Source organism: Manacus vitellinus, unplaced genomic scaffold (assembly GCF_001715985.3).
Source record: "Manacus vitellinus isolate BGI_N305 unplaced genomic scaffold, ASM171598v3 scaffold_7_pilon, whole genome shotgun sequence".
NCBI lineage: Eukaryota > Metazoa > Chordata > Aves > Passeriformes > Pipridae > Manacus > Manacus vitellinus.
In genome coordinates, this window is record NW_021940813.1 from 28,466,428 (window position 1) to 28,489,491 (window position 23,064).

The 23,064-nt window shown below is 38.8% G+C and overlaps 1 protein-coding gene across 3 annotated transcripts in view; it reads right to left on the reverse strand.

Moving 5' to 3' along the window:
* The window catches only part of UBE3A (ubiquitin protein ligase E3A), a 49,818-nt gene that overhangs the window by 8,945 nt on the left and 17,809 nt on the right, over positions 1-23,064 (reverse strand). For 2 of the 3 annotated variants that reach the window (XM_008931951.2, XM_018084154.1), the window contains 3 exons: positions 13,478-13,788; positions 8,371-9,626; positions 567-711 (listed from right to left, as the gene is read on the reverse strand). In XM_008931951.2, the coding sequence (XP_008930199.1) occupies positions 567-711; positions 8,371-9,626; positions 13,478-13,788 (1,712 nt within the window). The remainder of the gene's footprint in view (positions 1-566; positions 712-8,370; positions 9,627-13,477; positions 13,789-23,064) is intronic. The other variant, XM_018084155.1, reaches the window with a different exon arrangement.

Here is a 23,064-nt window from a genome sequence, read left to right on the forward strand (position 1 = left end):
GCTACAATAGAAATGTTAATTTTTGGTTCTTAACTAACTACAATCAAATTTGACATTACGGCCACACTTTGGATCTGTAGAATTGAGACTACCAGATTTATTAAGCTGGAGGAAGGGGAGGAAATAACTCAAAAACTCACCATAGTCCTACTTTTGCTTTATTGCAGAAGCTCTTCCTCTTTGGTTTGATTACTAATTCTAGAAGCTAATCACAAAGCAAAGTGAGGAGAAAGGTGAGAGAACAACAAAGGAACCCTCCAAAGAAACCCTGTACTACTGACTTGTATCTAAACAAGCAATGACAGCTCTCACTAACTACACACAGTTACTCCTTTCATCATTCCTCCTTAGGAGGATGACTGATGATGACAATGAGCCTCAATGTGTGTCAAATACTCTCATGATCACCAGTGAATCTGAAGAGCTTCAGAGAGAAGCAGCAGGGGATACAGAAAGGCAATGTATAAACACAGAACAATCCATATTGGAAGGGACCTTCAAAGATCATCCAGGCAAACCTTTTGTGAGAACAATCCGTTAAATCAGTAAATTATTAGAACACATACCAATATCTGGATTGAAGATTTCTTCTACAACCAGTTGAAAAAATTCTTTGGAAACACCTCCTTCATCTACCCCTTGCTCTCCTTCAAATTCAACATACAATTGCTTCTTCAAGTCTGCAGGATTTTCCATGGCAATCATCTCTAGCTATTGAGTGAATAGAGAAATATTTCATTAGTAAATCTGTTTACTAGAAGAATTTAGTCAAAACTACCCTCCAAACTTAAGAAGAAAGCAAGCATAAATCAAAACAGTAAAACAACATAGAAACCAACAGTAATGCTAAACTACTCTAAACACGTTTTAGAATCTGGGGATTAATGCAGCAAGAAACTTTCCACAGATCTGATCTGTGAGCTCATTAAGGTTCACAGTCTGTTAGCCTTCTTTATTTCTATTCTTCTAAGCACTTATTTTAAATAAGTTATCATTGTGTTGCACACAATTCAGAGAAAACAGGAAGAAAACAAGATATATTACTGGGATAATTAAATTCATCTGACAATGAAAAGAGTCTACAATCTGATCTACATGTTTGACAATAAATGGTTTTCTGAAGGGATTACACAGATATGTTTTCAGAGTGGAAAACAGAAAACAAGCCTTTGATGAGTAGTTGCATCTCTCAAACAAAGAGCTGAGAAAAAAACCCCAGAAATAAAAAAGACACTAATATTATAGTCAAAGTGATCCCCTGTCCTCAACCTTTGTGAGAAAGTCTCAAAAATCTCTTGCTCTCATTTCTTCAGTGCCTTTAAATAGATCTACTGCATTGCTTCTATGAAAATGGAAGTTCAGTTAAGGCCAAACAGAAGTTCTGACATTTCATAATAAAGGGTTTCAAGTCTAGATAACGGCCATTACAGGTCATAGAATCACAAAATGGTTTAGGTTGGAAGTGACCTGAAAGACCATCTAGTTCCAACTCCCTTGCCATGGGTGGGGACACTTCCCAGTAAACCAGTTTCCTCAAAGCCCCATCTAGCATGGCCTTGAACAGTTCCAGGGAAGGGGCATCCACAACTTCTCTGGGCAACCTGTTTCAGCGCCTCACCCCTCTCAGAGTAAAGAATTTCTGAACATCTAATCTAAACCTATCCTCCTGTCATTTGAAGCCATTCCTCTTTGTCCTGTCACTATGTGCCCTCATAAAAAATTCCTCTACAGCTCTTGTCAGCCCCCTTTAGGTACTGTAAGGTGCTATGAAGTCTCCCTGGAGCCTTCTCTTCTCTAGGCTGAACAAACACAACACACACAGCCTGTAAGGTGAGGTGCTCCAGCACTCTGATAATTTTTGTGTCCCTCCTCTGGACTTGCTCCAACAAGCCCATGTCATTCTTATGTTGGGGGCCCAGAGCTGGAAGCAGCACTCCAGGTGGGGTCTCACCAGAGCAGGGTAGAAGAGGACAGTCACCTCCCTCGACCTGCTGGCCACAATGTTTTTTATGCAGCCCAGGGTACAGTTGGCCTTCTGGGTTGTGAGTGCACATTGCCAGGTCTTTCATGTTTTTACAACAAAAAAGTATTCTTTCAGTAAATCAAAAGTTAAGCAAGAATATTTTGCAGCTGATTAGAAGTATGCTGCTTAAAAGTTTATACTTAAAAGCATAAACACAGTGGTTAAAGTTATGCAGCACGATTACACTAAACATACCTATGTGGCAAAGAAAACTCAAAAGTAATTTTGAGTAAAAAACTCAAAAGTTAATTACAGCACAGATGGACCTGTACACTCCTCTACCAAGACAATATTACTGGTGAGATTTGCCTCTCATTTGGGCCAGTGCAAATTGTACTTACCAAGTGTCCTTAACACGCTGAACCATTTCTTTTTATTTCGCTACCCTACCTTATGCACACACACATGCTGACACACTCTTTACAGCCCAGAAATTTATTACAGAAGTGTAAAGTAAAACAGGAACAGAACAGAGAAGGTAAAGGCAGCAATAATGACGCCATCAAGTCATAAAATTACACCACCAGCAAGACACATTTTCTCCTACTAACTGCCAAGTCAGCCATCCGTGTTCCAAGCAGCACAGCAGGGCTGGATGGGTGACAGAGCCAGGGTGGTTATCATAATGGGTTTGAAGACTCTGCAGCACCTCATGCAAAAGGAGCATGTGGAGAAAAAATTGCACTATCTGGTACTGAAAACTAGACTCAGAAAGAGAGGGAGTACTGACTTCATAGCATATAAAACTCAGTTAAAAAAGCACGAAGGCAAGCCATGAAGACCCCAATAATGAGAGCAAGTGAGATCAGTCTACATCTCAATCAGGTAAACGACAAGATTTTCTGAAAAATTTAGTTATGTACTACCTAATGTGTTTGGTATTCTATTGTATATCATTTGCAATAAAATATTTTTACCCCTAAGAAGACCAAATAACATTTATTCTTTGAAATTCACTGTATTTTATCAACAATACTTCTGCTGCAATTCCCCCGTCACTGGTATTCTCATCCCATGCTTTCCATAACAGTGCAGTTTAGCACCTTGCCTTTTATGTAAGTCTTAAAATTGTGCACCTTACAGATGTGTAAAAGATTTATTTTCATGACTATGATAACAATGGAGCTTAAGTCATGTTCCAAGTACAACTGTGACTTTTTAAAAGCAGAGAACTAGCAGTTATTTTAAAACTGTAATTACAGGTTATATGCTCAAGCTGGAGAGACACAAGTTCTCCTGTCTGAATTCCTTCCACTTAAAACCAGCACTAATAAAGCTTTGGTTTTTTCTCCCCAATTGGCTTGGTAGTATTTACTACCAGTAATTTAGTATACTGCAAGTTTTATGAATTTGGATGGGTTCTGAGAAAGCAAGTGTTGCCTCTGCATTTCTTTTGGGACAGCAACCCTCTGTCACAGTGTGAAGACTCTCTTGTGTCATGAAAATGCACTTATACCTAGGAAAGTGTTCATATTTACCATCATCATCATCATGGTTAGGCTTCGTGAACGAAGATTTGGGAAGGGCTCTACCCAGTTCATATTTTTTACATATAGAGCAACTGAAGAAACGTCAATGATTTTTTTTTTTTTACTGAGAAAAACAGCATTAAAAAAAAGGGGAAGGAAACACTCTTGAGAAACGTTGGCTAGGCAGATTGGAACAAGTGTGCTGCTTGTGTGCAAGGGAGTCAGATACAGGATTACCCAAAAGCCAGTATTTTGAGCAAAGCCTGATGCTCCTTGAAGTAGATTCTATAAGCAGGACAATGTTGCTAAGCTGCTCAACTGACAGTTGTGGGTTTAGCTGCTCCTTCGAACATCTGTGTCAACACTGATGCTTCACAAGAAAAACTGAATTCAGCAATTACACACAGTAGTACAGAGGCACTGGATTTTAGCAGAACTGCAGCAGTGTTTCTGTAGCAAGGAATTATGACCTTCAGTTATAGTTATTTGGCTCTTGGTTGTTTTTTCCCCTCTTGTTTATAATAATCAGAGCTACCTCAATCTTGTCAACACAGATATTGCTGGATAAACATAATCTATGTGTGTGAATTACCAAAGTTTTATATCACGATGGTTTGACTGGCCAAGTCATTGAAATCATCATTACATTTTGCAGGGACTTCCTAAAAAGCACATGTGTAGCAGGTCTAAAGCAAGAGCATCAAAAATTGAGTATCTGTGAATCCGAAAGCTGAAAGTTGAGAGACCATGTCATGAAGAACATCTGTATTTTGTTTGTTGAAACATGACACTGTACCACAACTTAAGAGATGGTGTGATTCTACTTTGCTTACAGAATAACACTGTGCTTTCCTGAATTATGGGATTCTTCACTGAATGGCAGAAACATAATAACATTTAAAAGCTTAATGTAACACCAGAGTTTGCCTACCTGCTTAAAACTGATAGTAGCTCAACTAATTTCTATTCAATTAAAAATGGTTGAAAATTATTATAAACCACCTCAAGTTCTAGCCATGTAGCATAAATGCTCTCTTTACGGCAGTGGTAGGAATATTTTCCACGCTAGATGGTAAAAATGACAGAAACAGTGCTTATTAAAGTTTGAAAATATCAGTGACACATCATGGCATAAGTCAGTCAATACATTTTTCTAAAAAATGGCATGTGAAGCAATAGTTACAGTGACAAAGTAGTGTCCTCTCCAGCTGTACTTCAGAGCTTGAACACATCAGCAGTCACACATACTCTGCATCCAAGGCAGACTAGTGCTGACATTTTCATCTGGACACAGAAACACTGACAGTCTAAAAGAACATCAAAGCTCCTGAAGTACTTGGTTGCTAATATATGAGAGAATCTGCCTATTGGTTTCAGTTGTCACAGTCATTTACACGCAGGAGAGGTTTGCTGCCTGCTAGCTGTCCACATTACATGTGAAATTTGTCAAAGCTAGTCTCTAATTTTCAAGCAAGTACAAGCCAGACTCTGCTGAAGGAATCCACCACATTTTCACTTGCAGAACTTGTGTGTCATAACTCACCCCCTTTAAATTACTGCTGCCTGAGAATAAAGCCACATCTAACGTGGGCCATGGGGGTGGGGGAAGAATAAACTCAGAAGAAGGGGATGAAAGAAATAACTGCTGGGGGATGAAAAGGTAGAAGAAGGCATTAAAGGATATATTTCCTTTCATTACTACCACGTGCATGTACTGTGACTCAGCAGGAGTACAGCTAACCTATTAAACCTGTTAGACAGAAAAAAGCATGTTAACTGCTTTCAAGAATTGCAAACTGAGCTACCAATTCCCAAATGTAAGGGTTCCTTAAAAAAGTGGGGACTAAGATGTTACAAATTCCAACGTTCCACTCCTGTCCCCAAGTGACTTTTCAGAATAACATACATACAAGTAAGCATAGAGTAAGTATATAATACAAGGAAAGCATGTTGTTTCATTAAATAATTTTCAATAAAAAAAGGAAAAATAAGTTTCTAAGGCAAGTTTCATACATGAAAAGAAATTGAACAATGAATCTGTAAAGAGATTTTTTCCTTAGATGTATGTGTTTCAGGGTGAACTAAAAGTCTCTTAATAAGCAACTTGAAACAAGTTATTGCTTCAAAAGTATTTAAAAGGTATTGCTTCAAATTCTTGCTAAAAGAAAGAAGTACAACAGTAATAATAGTAACAAAAAAAAAATAATCACTTACCAGTACTCGCATTTGCTTTAATGAAGTCCAAAAAGTGAGAAAATATATATACTGAATTATAAAAGCTTAAATATTAAGTATCAATAGGTGAAAAACAGCTTGGAAATAACTTAATTAGCTCAACTAATTAGCGTGAAAAGGTCAGTGCTTAGTCCATTTGCAAGAAATTATGAAGGCTGATAGTTATATTTGTTTGAAAAATATCCAGCATCAATAAGGAAAATATGAATAAGACCATCTTAACCTCATTTTAGTCAATATTCCTGAAAATGCTTTTATCAGGAAGTTATCAGTTATCTGATACAACTGAGTTGAGTATATCTCAAAAATGTCTACACCGACTGTTCTGTAAAGACACAGGTCTGGTGCACTCAGTGCCCATCTTTGACTATTATCAGAAATATAGCCAGCTGCTTTAAAGCTTAAGACATAAGACTAAGAGCTTCCTCCACACCTATTTCATACCAATTAGGAAGTGGAAACAAATTGTGAAAATTACTAAAATCACTTCTCAACCAGTTGCAGAAAGTGCCCATAACAACAGCATGGAATTCTTGAACAGATCAGGCACTCGCTGAAGGAACTGCAGGACAGTGTAGAACAGCACTTTCCCTGCAATACTTTTCCAGCCACCAACACACCTGCAGCTTAGGGACTCCCTGAGGTTTGTGTGTGGGTTGCATCAGAATGCCTTTAATGTCCATTAGTTTTTGATGGATCTTTCTTTCATGAACAGTTACAAGTTCCGGGCAAAGACACTCACCATTTTAAGGTATAGTGTGGAAAAAAATATGCCCCTTTGCTTATGCTAAGCCTACTTCCTGATAATAAGGCTAGGTGTTACCAGGTTGAGAAAATCAGATTTCCCATTCAACTTCTCCATTCCATCTTTTAGGTCCTCATCATCATCTTTTTTACCCTTAAGAGGACTTTACAATTTCTTTGAAGAGACTCTGGGCTCTTGAAATGTATTGCTATTGCATTCTATTAAAATTAAAAGAAACAAATGAAAGAGACGTAGGTACACTATGGTCAACAGTGACACTGTATTGTTCCATTCACTTCTTTTTTAACTCTGAACACTTCCTGAGGAATATTTAAAATCTATTCTTTGAGCACTGATACTCCATATCATCAGTTAAGACGTATCAATAATTAAAAGGTGGATTCTGTACCCACTACATACATTTATGGATACAATTTTCCCCAGGTTCACAACATCCCACAACAGCTACCTTGTAGAATCTGTTTGAAACGACAGGGACCCTTCCTCCAGCCAGGATGGTGAGTCTGCGCTCATCTCCATTTTACCGAATATAATCTACTTTCCACTTCTGAGAAATGGCTGGGCTGCACTTGGTCTTGATGATTACCACTACAGTTCAGACTTCTTGAATTTAGAACAATTTTATGTTTTCCTTTAATTTTCTGTCCCAGAATAAACAGTTTAAAATTCTTACTTTCCTCAGGGCTTTGACAGAGTCAGGTCACCATAATTTAGCATGTTCTGGCAGCTTAAATTAACAGTCATACAAGGATCCATGGCAACTGCCTAGGCACATAACTCCAGACTGCTAGGCTGTGCAAGGGCTGCTGCAAGGGCATCACAATTCAAATCAGTATGTTTGAGCTGAATCTGATTTAAATTTCCTAAATTTCCTAACGACCAAAAGTGTGCACTACAGTGACTGCTGCGGCCTGATTGCAACATAGTTGCTGCAGCAACCATGATACTGATGTTGCCCACGAGCTTTCTAAGCAACATTAAACATTTTTTTTGTCCCCAAAGATTTCAACTTCTTTCCCAACAAGTTGTATATGGAAGAATGCCTTTCCTGATATTTATGTATTTTCCTTCCAATTATCATCATAAGGAGGAAGCTCTGCTTTCCGTCTGCTGTAATTGACATTAAAAAGAACATCTCCCTAAAACTAGCTCTTATGCTCTTCTAGCCCATCCTCTCCTTAAGAGGTAGTACTGTCCCTCCCTTTTTTCCAGTATTTACATATCCCTCAGTTGAACAGTAAAGGAAAAACTCCCATTACATCAGTGGACAAAACATAACTGGATACAACTGTATGTCTGATAGGAAGTGAAATTACAAAGAGTATTCTTAAATTAAAAACCTGGTAGAGAGTAGGTTTTAATCTTAAAACAGTATATTTCTCAATTGTCTGTCTTCTCCTTTCTCAGTCATGTCAGTATTTGCACCAAATTGCAACAACACTTCACTTCTAGAAGTTCAGAAGTCCACAAGAAGAGTACACAACTGAAAGGTTTTAATTCCAACTTCCATCTGAAAAACCCTACTATCAAAAGATGATCCAGGACAGTCCAGAGGACAGAGAAGTATTGAAACAGAAGCTGGTCACTCTCACTGTTAAGAGCTGTAACAATGCAGAGTCTGACAAGGGAGAATAAGAACTATATGACACTTTAAAACATCTAAGTCTGCAACCACTCTGAGTAGTAGTTCTGCTGAACATACAAATCTTCAGCATCACACTTAGAATTCAAACAGTCTGGTAAAGGTATTTGAGATTCTCCTAGAGGAAATCAATATATATCCACTCACACAAAGTCCTTTTCAGTTAGTTAAGGCCCATGTAGGTTGCACTAGTCAGAACCAACAAACCTAAGTTCCATGTTGCTGTATGACTTACCCGGACAAGCGCATCATCTATGATGTGATCACGTCTCACTTTAAGTCGCAAATATGGGTTGAGCTGCTGTCCTTGAACTAAGCTGTAGAGTACAGTTATGCGTCTTTCACTGTACATCCGGATTCTATTGTCATAATACAATCCCAGGTTCTTGGTAACAGCATTCAATATGAAGGGACAGGTCATAAATGAGAATTTATTTTCTGTTTCTACTTTGAAGAAAGTGTAGTCCTTGTCCATTTCTAGAACATCATTCAGTGGTTCATTAATAAATTCTTCAAAAGGGATAAGTGGTTTTCTGCAATCTATAGTTTTAACACCAAGTTCAGTTTCCAGTGGGTCCACTCGAGGACCTTTTTTATTTCTTCTTTCCTCACCCAACAGCTCTTGAAGAGTTAGTTCACTTGATTCAGGGATGGGTTCCTCATCTTCCTCTTCATTATGATCTGTATCCACATCCCCTCCTACTACATTTGCATAGTAAACCATTTTCAAGCACTTTGAAGCAGCAACAACAGCATCATCATCATTCACTAGGTTACGACTATTGAACTCGTTGCTTATGACTTTGTAGGTAATAAGCTGCTGAAATGTTTCCATCATTCTCCGAATTTGGTCTGCTCTGTACTTTGACCACAATCTGACCAGTTTTGCTTGAGCTGCAAGGGGTAGTTTGCTCATTGCTTTGCAAAACAACGGTAGAGCCATTTCCAGATATTCTGGGCTATGAAGATTGCCATTCTCCATAACGATAATAAACAAATTCAGATAGTTAGGATCCCGAGAGTACACATTATGGTAAGTCAAGTCACATTCCACATTAGGTGACAAGTACACAAGTGCATTTAAAAAGGCAGTTTCTATTTTTTCATTAGAAAGTAACCTATCATAGACCCGTCTGACTGCTTCAATATCTACAGACACTTCATCTGGGCCTAGTTTTTGGAGGTTATTATCTCCCTGTGTGTTATCACCTATTCTTGATGACGAAGACGACGATGCGCCAGAATCTTCTTCCATAGCTGCAGCTGAACAGGCAGCTTTTTCCTTTTCATCTTCATCTTTGTCTTCATCCTTTCCTTGAAGGGACTTGAGCTCCTCCTTGGTGTGCTGCTTGGCTTTTCGAAAACTCTGTACCAGTGCTTCAGCACTAGAAAACACTCTCCCAATCACCCGGATTAAAGGGGAATAATCCTCTTTTTCTCGACATAGTTCAAGAATTTCATATATCTTGTCTTCCGTTAGAAAAGTCACATCTATAAAAAGATAAAGTTATTAATTTTATTTAGATAAATATTAAAAAGATAAAATATTTCTTATTTGCTCTTCTGAAGAAATCTGTGTGTCATATCACAAACACTGGAAAAACAGTATCAGTGCTGGATAGTTTCAAAACAGATACTTTATAATTTTATTAGCATGAAGAATCACAATTTCATTCACTGATTTTGTAAATGTAAAATACTTTATTCATGGATGTCAATCAGAATGCGCACAATGCTGAAACTGTTTTTCAGCCAGTTAACTATATTTGGTAGTTAACAGTACTATATTGTCTAAACAAAAGCAATCAGTAAGAGGTTTAAACTGCAACAATACAGTCTTCTGGTAGATCTGCACAGGTAATGTATAAATCATTCAACTAAACAAACTAGATTTTATCAACCTCTTTCTTTCAAATGTAGCATGCCTATGGACTTCACACATTCTTTCTCCCTTAAAAACAGATCTTGAAGAAAAGATTCAATATATTTGTTTTGTTGTTGTATGTTAATGGGAATATAAGATTTCTTATTTCTATTTTTAGTGCTTTCTGCAACTGTTTTTATACTAAAATTGTGCCTGAAAATCCTCCCAAAAACCACAGTGTATGCTCAGCAATGTATGCTGCCTTCTAAATTACACACACAGGGAGGCATGTGGGTTATTTCTTTGTACATTAGACCTCACTGAGATAAACAACTTGGGTATACTCATCAACACGCTATTCAGATGAACAAGCTGGTTTACAAACATCATCTGCTCCAAATACCTATCTGTTCTCCCTCTCCCCAAACTCCTGATACAAAATAAGTAATCTGGGAGGACCATTTGTTATTTGAAATCTCTTTCTCTTTAGAAAACAAAAAGAGAAAACATTATTTCTAGCTTTCTATGTTATTCTTAAAACAGAACCCATAGATGTTTTCACATGAGGTGATGCTTTAGAGTAGGATTACCACAATCAGACCCTGAAAAGATATTCTAGTTTATGCAGATTCTTCTGAACTGACACAATTTAGACCTAAAACTGAATCTGTTTAATAGCATCTCTAGAGATCTAGAAAACACATATCTCAGAACTGTATTCATCAACCATGCTAGAATAACTAACTACCTCTGCAGAAAGAAGGAAGTGCATCATTGTAATAGACATTTTTAATAAAGACACTATATGTTAAAGTATTTTGAAATGTGATTATCTACACTAATATTCATTCCAAGCAGTCATTAAATTAAAAATTCAAACTAGATGATCCAAAGACAGACAATCTATTGACTTCCACAGAGCCCCATGCCACTCTTAAAGCACACGTAACACAGGAAAGGTTAAGATTATGTCATGCTTCTTAGATTCATTTCCAACCAATCTGAAGACAGTGAAAAAGCTCAAAACTAAAATCTGTCCTGTTCAAAAAACAGCAGTACTGACAACATTATGAAAAGCTTAGAGTGACACCTCCTATTTTTATCTGCTGCAGTGCACGCTCAAGAAGCAAAACTCATCTAAAAGAAATTTAACTGCTGATACAGATGTTGTTCCATGACATGGCTCCTCTAAATGAGGACCACAGTCTCAAGTTCACTGACTCTGGACCACCAAGGTCATTCATAACATAAAAATTAGCAGCACAAGTTGGTAACTTAACAATATAACACATTTCAGATTTTCATACTTACAGCAAGGATTCTCAGTCATTCTTCTAAAGGTTTTAGTATTTCAGGAACTAACCATGTGCAAGTTCCAGTTAAAGTATTTAATATTACCATCAGCAGTTTCATAGCAGCTTTAAAAGTCATATCCTGTGACTAGTATGTAAAGGAGTTGCCATAAGAGTCTGCCTCATTTTTACTTTACAGCAGTGAGAACAGCTGGAGGAAAACAAATGTAAGTGAAGCTTCCTTCTAACACAAGCCAATTTTGGCTTACTTATGTCTCAATCTCTGAGCTTTTACATGCCTTCTCCTCTCATCTCTTCTATTTCAAAGAAGCAATCCAGTGAAGTAAATGCAACTCCTCCCAGACCTTGTTCTCAGTAACACTCCATAACAAATCTGTACATGAAGTCAAGCTCTAGCAGTGATCCTTGATGTGAAAAAGACTACCTGTGATCTAAATATTGCCAACAACACGCTCCCTAATTAGCAAATTTATTAATTTTATTTTATCTCTTATGGAACCTTTTTAAAATTGTGTGCTTGCTGCCTAACCTTCTCTCTTTCCAATTTAATATTTTGGTGATCGAAATTGAAAATAGTTTCCCGGGTAATTACAGAGATCTTTAAATGGTGCCTCCCCTCTCTCTGACAATTGTAACCTATGTTTTTTATATATTTGTGATTTCTCTATTTCCTTCCTTTTAAACTGCCATCTAAGATATTACTGAGATGCTTACAATGGCTTCCATGTAGTTTCTTCCCAAAAGGTAAAAGTTCTAGGGCTTAGCACTCCAGAAAAGTAAAGTAAATAATTACTTCTGAAGGGTATTTCTTTCAGTTTATTTAGAACTTTAAATCCTATGTCAAGCATAAAGGCAAGCTACACATCCTTTTCCTTGGCTTTCTTAAACACAACTGCAGTTTTCCCAGTAAGTGTTGCAGCAGATGGACCTTAAAAAATTTCAGAGCGTTAGATTCCTTAGACATCATCCAGTTCCAAAAGTAACTAGGTCTCAGAGAGCATTACTGTTCTCTGTCTATACTGCCACAAAGAGAGGTCAATACTTGTGATGTTCCGATAGAGGAAGTCTGAGTCACTGCTGTAGCCAACAGACTGTCTCTGAAGGTAGGTTGAGAAGACTCTGAGGCATCTACCCTTAGGAGAGGGGATGGTTAGAGAGAATGAGGAAAATTCTGTATATGCACAGCTCCATTAAAAATACACACAATCAAGAGACGAATCACAAAACAGACCTTATGTGCCTTTCAGCCACCTAATACTACACTGCCCCCCCTTTCTCCTCCCTACTGTTATCCTCTGTTTATTTGGATCATAAATAATTCGGGGACAATTTTATCCTTGCATCAGACAAAGAACAAACTGATGCAGCTATTGACTGGAACATCTTAGGTCCCCTATAACACCGTACTATGCTTTATTGCTGACTCTATATGCCTCTTTAATTCTTTGCTGTAAACAATTTCACTTTCTTTAGCTAAAATGAATGAATCTGAACTTCTGTGTTTATACCACTTATTGTCATAATCCTTAAAAAGATCTGCTCAAAGGTTAATGGCTTTAATTACATTTGACCTGATTTCTGTTAGCATCACAGGTTTTTGGCAACAACTAGCATTATTCTGTTAGTATGTACTTACTATTTGAGAGTTTGAAAAGCTACATAAAAGTTAGAAAAGATATACAGAACATCATTTCATTTTTGTACACTGGTTTAGAAATAACTTTGCTTAAACATTTTTTAGCTTAGTACATGTATTGCCTATCATCCACTGTATCATTTTTTTCATCTGTTAAGTTTCTTAACATAGAATCTGGAATTAGTTAAAGCATAACTTTTATAACCCATTAATTGCAGAAGAGTTATGAAACTAGTGAAACTAAAACAGTCATACAACAGCACCTAAAAAAGCCTTTCCATACTTGCAAAATCACTATTGTCACAAGACAACAAATGCATGTTGATTTTAACAGACAGGTGGTAAAGATCCACATTCAGAATCAGTATTCAGCATTAATCCAGCCATTTTTCAGAATCTGTAGTAAAATACTCGCCCAACATTGTATTTTACTTAAGAAGTCAGCAGAACCCCACCACAGTGAATTCTGTTGGCTTGTACTCTTGCATATGAAATGTGGTTTATTATAGGAAAATTCTAAACATCTTACCTTTAAAGTCATCTCTTGGGCCTTGCATTTCCCTCTTGTTCATTTTTCTGTCAGTGCAGGAATTGTTATGGGCACCTTTGGAATTGTTTTCTAGGTAAGCTGAGCTCGTTCCTTTCTTGGAGGGATGAGGATCACAGAGTTTTGCATTAATCTTATAAAGCTCGAGGGCCTTAATGGCTGCTGCATTGTTATCCATACGGAGAAAAGTTGGACAGGAAGCACAAAATTCATTCGTGCAGGCTTCATTTCCACAGCCCTCGGTTAACTGGTGGTAGTAGCGCTCTATTAGATGCTTTGCAGCTGCTCGCTTCCTGTAGCAAACATTCAAACAGCAAGTACAAGGATTAGTAGAGCTTTCACATACAAAGCTCATTCAATAGCATCAGCAAGGCAGAGATTAGTCAGGCACTGAAACACAAGATTTCTGTCAGAGAGGACACATCAGGAGATTTTTTTTAAACGCAGGATTCTCATTTTGACAAATGTAAATATATTTAACACACAATTTAATTTATGGGTTCTATGTAAGAGCAAGATAAATCCTATTTATGCACAGCTTGCAGCTTTACACTGTTGTGCTATAGTGGAGACAATCTTCTACAGTTCTGAACAATCTCAACTGTCACTGAAAAAGAGCAATTTGGATGCAAAACAAGGCTGCAAGTGAAACAGAACTGGATCTCATACAGTTTTTGAATCTAATATATAGTACTGATGCACAGTTGCCACTGACAGAGGGAAGAGGCATGAAATACAAACAATTCAGACATTTATTTAGCATACTATCAATAGTACACTAATAAGATATAAAGCCTTTAAAAATCTAAGCCATTTTAGCAAGATTCTAGATGACTAAATTATCATATATTTAGTCTATTTAAATTCATATGAAAAATATTCCTTGATTAATTACACTGATGCCAAAACCACAATTACAGATGACCTAAAGGCTAAATATATTTCTCCTCAGCTTAAATAAATTCTCTAAAAAAAAAGCTATTTGCCAAATCCTTCCCTTTCTCCTGCCATTACAGGTGGCAAGCAAACATCTGAAAAATCAGAGCTGTATTGCTATACAAGTCCATGTGCTCAGTACTATATATACACACAGAAGAAAATTTAACTGCCTTATTAATAAGGTCACAGACTTCTACAGAAATTTGCAAATAGTAAAGAAATTACTGGAAAGCTGCATGTAATCAGGACAGAAGCAGCTGCATGCAGTACTAAGAGCACCATAATTGACTGCATTTTGGAAAGAAACCCCCAAACCTTGACTTCATTTAATGAAAACAAGTTATTAATGAAAATTATCAACCAGGAAACAATTCAAACATTTTGAATAGGTGTAACATGCAGGCCTTTTATGTAACTTTAGTGATACAGTACTATAAAGATTAGAACATAGGAAGCAAGATTTTCATCAGAAATTGTGATATTAACTTAAAGTTGCCTTTCCTGATGTTGATGCATGCACAGATTCTGCACAGAACAAGTACTTCAGAACTTAAGTGCTAGACCCACTGGTACTACTCAGCACTTGCTGCACCTAGCTATTAACACTGGTTGGCTAAGTATCAGTTTCAATCCAGCTGCTTTAGAAGGGAAAATGTTCTGACTGTGACTACTGAGGTGTGTATTACTCAGCAATAACACCTTTGCTCCTTTCTGTTCACCCTTCAAGATCTCATTATCCTAGAGAAGAAAATATGCCTTAGAAAGAAAACCATGACCTCGATGTCTACCTGACCTTCCAAATGCTCCAGTGCACTACAAGACAAAAAAAAAACAATTGAGGAGAAATGTTTCCCTGCCACCTCGAGATGGAGGTAAAGGACCATAAAAAAAAATTAGGCAGCATGAGCAATATCATCAAAGCCACCACTGTATAAACAGGGAATAGCTATATTCTAATCCAATGAAAGAGTTCTATTCTCTCAAATTTTTATATGTATACTTAGGAAAATCTGCCTCTCTCCATGTACCTCTAAAAGTAAGTGGTTTTTAATCTTGTCTTTCGTACTTCAGCCATTAGCATAGATGCTTAAAAACACCAGTGTTTTAATACAACTTAGACCAGTACAGAATTTCACAGACATCTGTTTGTGAATACCAAGATTTCATGCTTTGATCATTCCTGACCTTTGATCATTCCAGACCTTCAGATTTAGAGTATGAAATATTGTCGTTTGTAAGCAGGTAAGTCTATCACATGAAAAAGCTGAATTTTTACACCTGAGCTATGGCCACATCTCACCAACATGCACACCTTTTTAGCCCACATATCTAGTTTGAATAAAGTTATCTAAATGTATAAACACTGGTATATTAACACCACATTTTAACATATTAAACAACACTTCCCTTTAATTAGGTCATATCTGAGATGCCAGGAGATAAAGATAAGCTTAGATTTGGCTCTAACAGTCAACTTCTGAGGGACTCAATATGTTTTCGTTTCTAATATTTAGCTACCAATTACTTTTCAAACTTTGCCAAGCCTACAATAATGGTGTTTGTTCAAATACTTTCATTTTGACTCATGGCTGCAGACTCACTGGCTCAAGTTCTGGTGAAACTTCATTAGAGACAGAAGCTCTGACTGAAGGTTAGATTTTTTATTTATTTATTTTTTAAATCAAATATGGAAGGAAACAATACAGTGTACAACAGTACCAGAATACAGCAGTATTAGAATTTCATAGAATGTCCTAAACTGGAAGGGACCCACAGGGATTATCAAAGTCCAATTCCTAGCATTGCACAGGACAACCCCAAGAATTACATCATGTGCCTGAGAGTGTTGTCCAAATGCTTCTTGAACTCTGTCAGGTTTGGTGGTGTGACCACTTCCCTGGAGCTTTTTCCAGTGCCCAACCACCGTCTTGGTAAACATCCCCTGACATGGCTTCATTTTGTTCCCTTGAGTTCTGTCACTGGCCCCCACAGAGAAGAGATCAGTGTCTGCCTTTCTGCTTCCCCTCACGAGGAAGTTGTAGACTGCAATGAGGTCTCCCCTCAGCCTCCTCCAGGCTGAACAGACCAAGTGACCTCAGCCACTCCTCATACGGCTTCCCGTCAAGGCCCTTCACCATCTTCATAGTCCTCCTTTGGATGCCCTCTAATAGCTTTGTACCTTTCTTATATTGCAGTGCCCAAAACTGCACTCAGTATTCAAGGTGAGACCGCTCTAGTGCAGAGCAAAGCAGGACAATCCCCTCCCTCAACTGGATGTTGATGCTTTTCCTGATGCCTCCCCCAAGGACACGGCTGGCCCTCTTGGCTGCCAGGGCACTGTTGACTCATATTCAACTTGCCGTCAACCAGGACACCCAGGTCCCTTTCCATGGCACTGCTTTCCAGCATTCTTATTGCCCGGTCTGTAGGTACACCCAGGGTTGCCCCATGCCAGGTGCAGAATCTGGCACTTGCCCTTGTTAAACTTCATGTGGCTGGTGATTGCCCAGCCCTCTAACTTGTTGAGGTCTCTCTGTAGGGCCTCCCTGCCTCTGAGGGAGCCAACAGCTCCTCCCAGTTTAGTATCATTGGTAAACTTAGTATCCCTTTGAATCCTGTGTCCGAGTCATTTATGAAGATGTTGAAGAGCACAGGGCCCAAGATGGAGCCCTGTGGAACCCCACTAGTGACAGGTTGCCAGTCTTATGTTACCCCATTCACTATTACCCCCTGTGCTTGACCGGTGAGCCAATTGCTCATCCACCACATGATGTGTTTACCCAGCTGTGTGATGGACAGTTTGTCCAGAAGGATCCTGTGAGAGACAGTATCGAAAGCTTTACTGAAATCCAAAAAGATTACATCAACTGGTTTCCCTTGATCAGCTAGGTGGGTTGCCTTGTCATCAAAAAAGAAAATTAAGTCTGATGAGCATGACTTCCCCCTTATGAAGCTGTGCTGGCTGTGACTGATGACTGCTTTGTCTTTCAGGTGTTTTTCAGTAACTCCCTGAATCATCTTCACAGAAGTGAGATTGACAAGCCTGTGGTTTCCAGGGTCATCCTTCCTACCCTTCTTGAATACTAGGCCAATGTTTGCCAGCTTCCAATCTACTGGGACCTCTCCAGATTCCCAAGATCACTCAAAAATCATTGAGAAAGGCCTTGTGATGACATCAGTCACCTCTTCAAGTGTTCCCAGATAAATCCCATAAGCCCTATAAACCTATAGCAATCCAGCTGGACCCCCCCACCTCTCCCTGGGCAACTATCCCACAGACTTTGGACATAAGCTCAGACAAATTATTTAAGAATACAAAAAATGGTGGAGACAAAGGGAGGATACAAACCTAAGAAGGTAGAATAAATTTACCGAGCCTTCCATAAGAGCTACCCCTTACTGAGGTCCATTGTTGGAATTACTTACACAGAAAATGCAGTTCCAATAAGTCAATGTGTGATTTTACAGAACAGTAAGATATTCCACATCACATTCCCACTGGGGTACTTCAGGAATTATTATCACTGCTCATTGACAACAGCCCACATTTCCTATTCCCACATTATTCAGCAAAAACCCCCATATCATACCTTCTGTGTTCTCCAGAAGTGAAAACCTGATCACTTTCTACATTCCCTTGCTCATTTAGCATGCAGAAAACTTAAATTCTTGACCTGAGGGATTAAAACTGGTTGATCAAGTGAGGTAACATAAAACCACTCTCTATTCTTAGCTCATGCTACACCCGTGAAGACCACAGCTCCCTTTAAGTTCCCATAAGGGGATCTAACTCTTCCCTTATAAACTCAAGGACTAGTTCACTGTACATTAGCACACAGTTACTATTGTAGCTAAAGCTGCAGTGACTGACCTGCATATACGTTTCAGAATACTCATATTGTTCTTGCACATCCAAGTATGAAACTGCACTGGTGCAGATGCAGTTGTGAACATTTCACAGATATATCACAGGCATCTCCTTATGCCTTAAGGGTAACTCCCCACACAGTGGGCCTGGCATAACCTCCTCAAGCAATATACACTGCTTCAGTGAGGAGAAGAGGCACCTAAAATAGACATCAACTTCCTTCCCCAATGTCCAATAATTTTGTAAGCACATTACTCCATTTAGCATGAAATTAGTATTCACTGACTTACTTTTGCAGTACTTAAAGAAAAAAGAATGCCTTTAGGTTTTTCATTTGTTTTTTTTTTAACTAGTAAAAAGCCAGATAAAAAGTACTTCACATTTGTAATTTAAATGCTGCTAAAACTGTGGAGTATTACTAGAAACATACACCACTGATCCTCTGTGTTTGTAGATTCTTTGGCAAAGGTGAACTGGGCTGAATTTGGGTAGTAATTTTTGAATGTCTAAAATCTAAAGGAAATAAGATATTGAGTGTACTTGCTCAAAAGTTCCTATGAAACAGAATTTAATTTGCATTTCTCAAATATTTTAAACTAAATACAGAGCAATACTATGTAAAGGAAGTTTAAAATATCTGCATAATTGCATCATGTTTTGCTTTCAAGTTTACCTAAATTTCAGAAATACGCATGAATGTTTCAAACTTGTCTGGAAATACCAGCACAAAATTACATACTTCTGAATGGTTTCTGCTTGGGACATAACAACTTTTATATTAGTTTTACACAGAAGTCTCACACTGGGTGGGAGTGTTGATCTACTGGAGGGCAGGAAGGCTCTGTGGAGAGATCTGGACAGGCTGGATCAACTAGGCCTAGGCCAAGGCCAAGGCCTATGGTATGAGGTTCAATAAGGTGGAGTGTCAGGTCCTGCACTTCAGTCACAATGACCTCACACAGTGCTTCAGGCTGTGGGCAGGGTGGCTGGAAAGTGGCCCAGTGGAAAAGGAACCTGGGGGTGCTGGTCAACAGCAGCTGAACATGAAACAGCAGTGTGCCTAGGTGGCCAAGAAGGCCAATGGCACCCTGGTCTGTACCACAGTATGTATCAATAGTGTGGCCAGCAGGACCAGTCAGTGATCACCCCCCTGTACTCCACACTAGTGAGGCTGCACCTCAAGTGCTCTGTCCAGTTCTGGGCCCCTCACTACAAGAAAGACATTGAGGTGCTGGAGAATGTCCAGAGAAGGGCAACAGAACTGGCAAAGGGTTTAGAGAGTAAGTCATGCAAGGAGTGGCTGAGGGACCTGGGGTTGTTTAGCCCAGAGGAGCTCTGAAAAGGAGGCTCAGGCGTGACCTTATCACTCTCTATGACCACCTGAAAGCAGGCTGTAGCCAGGTGGGGGTTGGCCTCTTCTCCCAGGACAAGAGGACAAGCTGCACCAGGGGAGGTTCAGGTTGGACATCAGGAAAAATTTCTTTGCTGAAAGAGTTGTCAAGCTTTGGAACAGGCTGCTCACAGAGGTGGTGGAGTCACCATCCCTGCAAGTGTTCAATAAACAACTGGACATGGCACTTGGTGCTATGGTCTAGTTGATAAGGCGGTGATTTGTCAAGGGTTGGATTTCATGATCTTGAAGTTCTTTTCCAGTCTTGATGATTCTATAATTGCTCCAAAATAGCTGATTTTAGTAAGTGGAAATTTACAACAGCCTGTTTTACAATGGCAATTAGGAATTTGGAAGTGTCAAAATCTTCATAAGCTATTTTCTTAACAGAAAAAAAAAAACAACAAACAACAAAACTATTAATATCCATGAAAACTAGAAGAAAATCTATGTTTGCCATTTGGATAGGAAAAACAAAACAGGGAACGGTTTTTTTACTACTTATAGCAAAATAACTTTCAGTATATGCATTAACAGACAGAGGCAGAAAGAGACTTATGCATCTGCAACAGTTCTACTACCCTTTGGAAACTAGATGACCAGTGGATCAAAAACTGTTAAAAAAAGTGTGGATTGTGGATGGATATCTGTGAAGTTAAATACTGCTTTCTGAGAGTTTCAGTTTCAAACCTTGCATGTTGGTTTCCTGCTTCTGTTTAGTTAGAGTAAGAGCAGCAGTGCTAGAGAAGACAAGCTTCCAGTAATAGCACTGCCCAAAGAGACCCTTTTGAAGTGTCCTGCACACCAAACTGCCAAACACTGCACCCAGAGTTGGAACCAAGCCTGCTGTTCCAGCAGTTTTGTAACACCTTTTCCCCACCTCAGCCACAGACACCACAGCAAATGTGCACGCGCGTGGAACTCACATTTGCCAAACCTCGTTCTTTCCAGTGTAGTGGACCCCAATAGCTGGGGTGCAGACCGTGAACCCCCCTGGACCATACTGGCTTCACCCAAGGGACCTCCCTCCCCACCATATATTCTAGATCCACTGTGCCTCTAGGAACACATTATGTGCTGACAAAGTCAGGCATGGCACTTCCTCAGGAAGGGTGAACCTGAGAACAGATCTCTCCTGGCTATATGGAGCAATGCAGGAAGACTGAGAGAGGGGGAATGAAGAAAACAGTAAGCATCTATCTCGTAAACTTGTCTCTCAGAAAAATTACCTTGCTACAGCCCTATTAGAAAAGCAGAGAGGAGTTTCAAAATTGCAAGGCATCCCATCCTCAAAAGCAGAGAGAGGAAAGATGAATGCACAAAAAGCCATATCAACACACCCAAAACTTTGTCTTGATATGTGACTACATACAATGGAGAGTGAAAACACATGAACAAGAAGTTGTTACTGGTAAACAATTAAATGATGTAATTTAGTGCTAAAGAGGTTTTAAAAAAATTATACTAATCAAAGCTGAAAATCAATGGAGAAGTGTGACAGGAGCAGATAGAAGACACCTAAAAATTCAAAGACTTGAATGAATGTTAAGGTAAAAAGACTCCTAACTCTGAGCTAGCACCACAATGTTCACCACATGTAGAGCCAGAATTTGAAAAGCTTGGGATAAGCAAGACTTACCCATGGAAGATTTTGCTGTGTAAGAATCCAAGAGTATTTCTTTTTTAATTAATATTCATTCACACGTGTGAAACATGTGATTATGCTCTTGGTATAAAGCTTTGCAATGCAAACCACAGAAATAAATAAAGCAATTATATCAGCCAACCAGAGCAAAAACAACTTAACCATTCATTGTGGAAATAACAAAACACTTGCCTAAGTCCCTGCACTTACTAATGACTTATAGGCATGTAAATAACATATTTTAGCTACACATTCAGCCTGCCATTCCACCTTATGTAGCAAGAACAACTATGCAGCAGGATTGCAAAAATTCTCAGTAATAGGTGCCGTACACATCAAATTGCGATACAATTTTAAACAATTGAGTTTCACAAGTATACTGTATAGGTACTACTCAAATATGTGAATTCCTGTGGCTTCACTGGCTTACATCCATTACAGACAAATACCTGAAATCTATGAAGTCAGGACAACTCTGATTATTGTTCTGCACAAAACAAAGTACTCAGCTATCACGCAGAAAAGCTTACTACTGTAGATTATTTTTTCAGGTTCAGTTTTAAGGAGGACAAACAACATACACAAAAGAATTGTCAAAATTCTAGAAGGAAAAAAAGACTTTTACTGCCTTTTCCTTCTGATTTATCATAAGTCCTTACAGAGTCTTTGTTTCACACCACTCTAGATGACTGCTCCTGATACATCTTTCCTTCCAATGTGTAAAAAACAGTAGTCCAACTGACAATATCCAGAGTGGACTACAGCCAGCCTGCAGCCTGATTTCCCCCGTTTGGCTAGGCCAGGGAAACAAAAGAACACAACTCAACTTGTTGCAGGAACAATAAAAGACAATGCAGCACAGGCCACTACTGGAGTAGAAATAAGAGACTATGGCAGGGCTTTAGCCCTGCAACCTCTAACGTGTGTCCACGTAGTGACAGCCAGTCATCTCTCAGGTCTGGATCCCTATTAGCCTGTACTCCTAAGGAAGCAGCCAGACAGCACTTCTGCAACAGATGGCATGAGAGAGGGAAAAGAAATTTGTCATCCCAGGAGAAATGCTACTCCTAGTGCAAGAAAAGGCATCACTGCAGTGAATTGCTAAACACACATCAGAAAAGCGTTCTTGTTTCCTTCCCATCACTTTTAAAATTAGGTATGCAGCCCAATGTGTGTGTGGGCTCAACCTCAGTTTTGCTCCTCCCCAAGTTGGGCAGCTACAGTAGAGAAGTCCTTGAGCAATTCACACTATGTCCCTAGCCTACAAAATATCCAGAAACTGGCATCCAGCCCATGGTGTGTAAAATACTAGACCACTTGGGGGGCAGGCGTGGAGGAGACAGTTTAAGGTCAGAGAGGAAGTTTGTGGCAGAAGAAAAACAAACCCAGATCCTTTGAAGCTTTAGACAGTACACTAACCATTGCGCTTACACTCCCTCTATTATTTTGGAACTTTGCTGTAAGCCAGAAAAGCAGAGTTTGTGGTTTCCCTATTTGAGTTCTATGACAGGACTGTTTGAATAGCTAGGAAAGAATCTTTGTTTGCTAACTCACAGAAGAATAAAGTGTCAAATAACCTTTTTTTTTAAAAAATGGCCCTCTCATTCCTGCAACCCTTTTGAATTTTTAATACAAATGAACATTTCAGCCCATCGCAATCTGCTTCTAGTTGATCTTGGCTTCTATGCTAAAGGCAGAGAAAAACAAGACTCAGAACTGTCAGCATG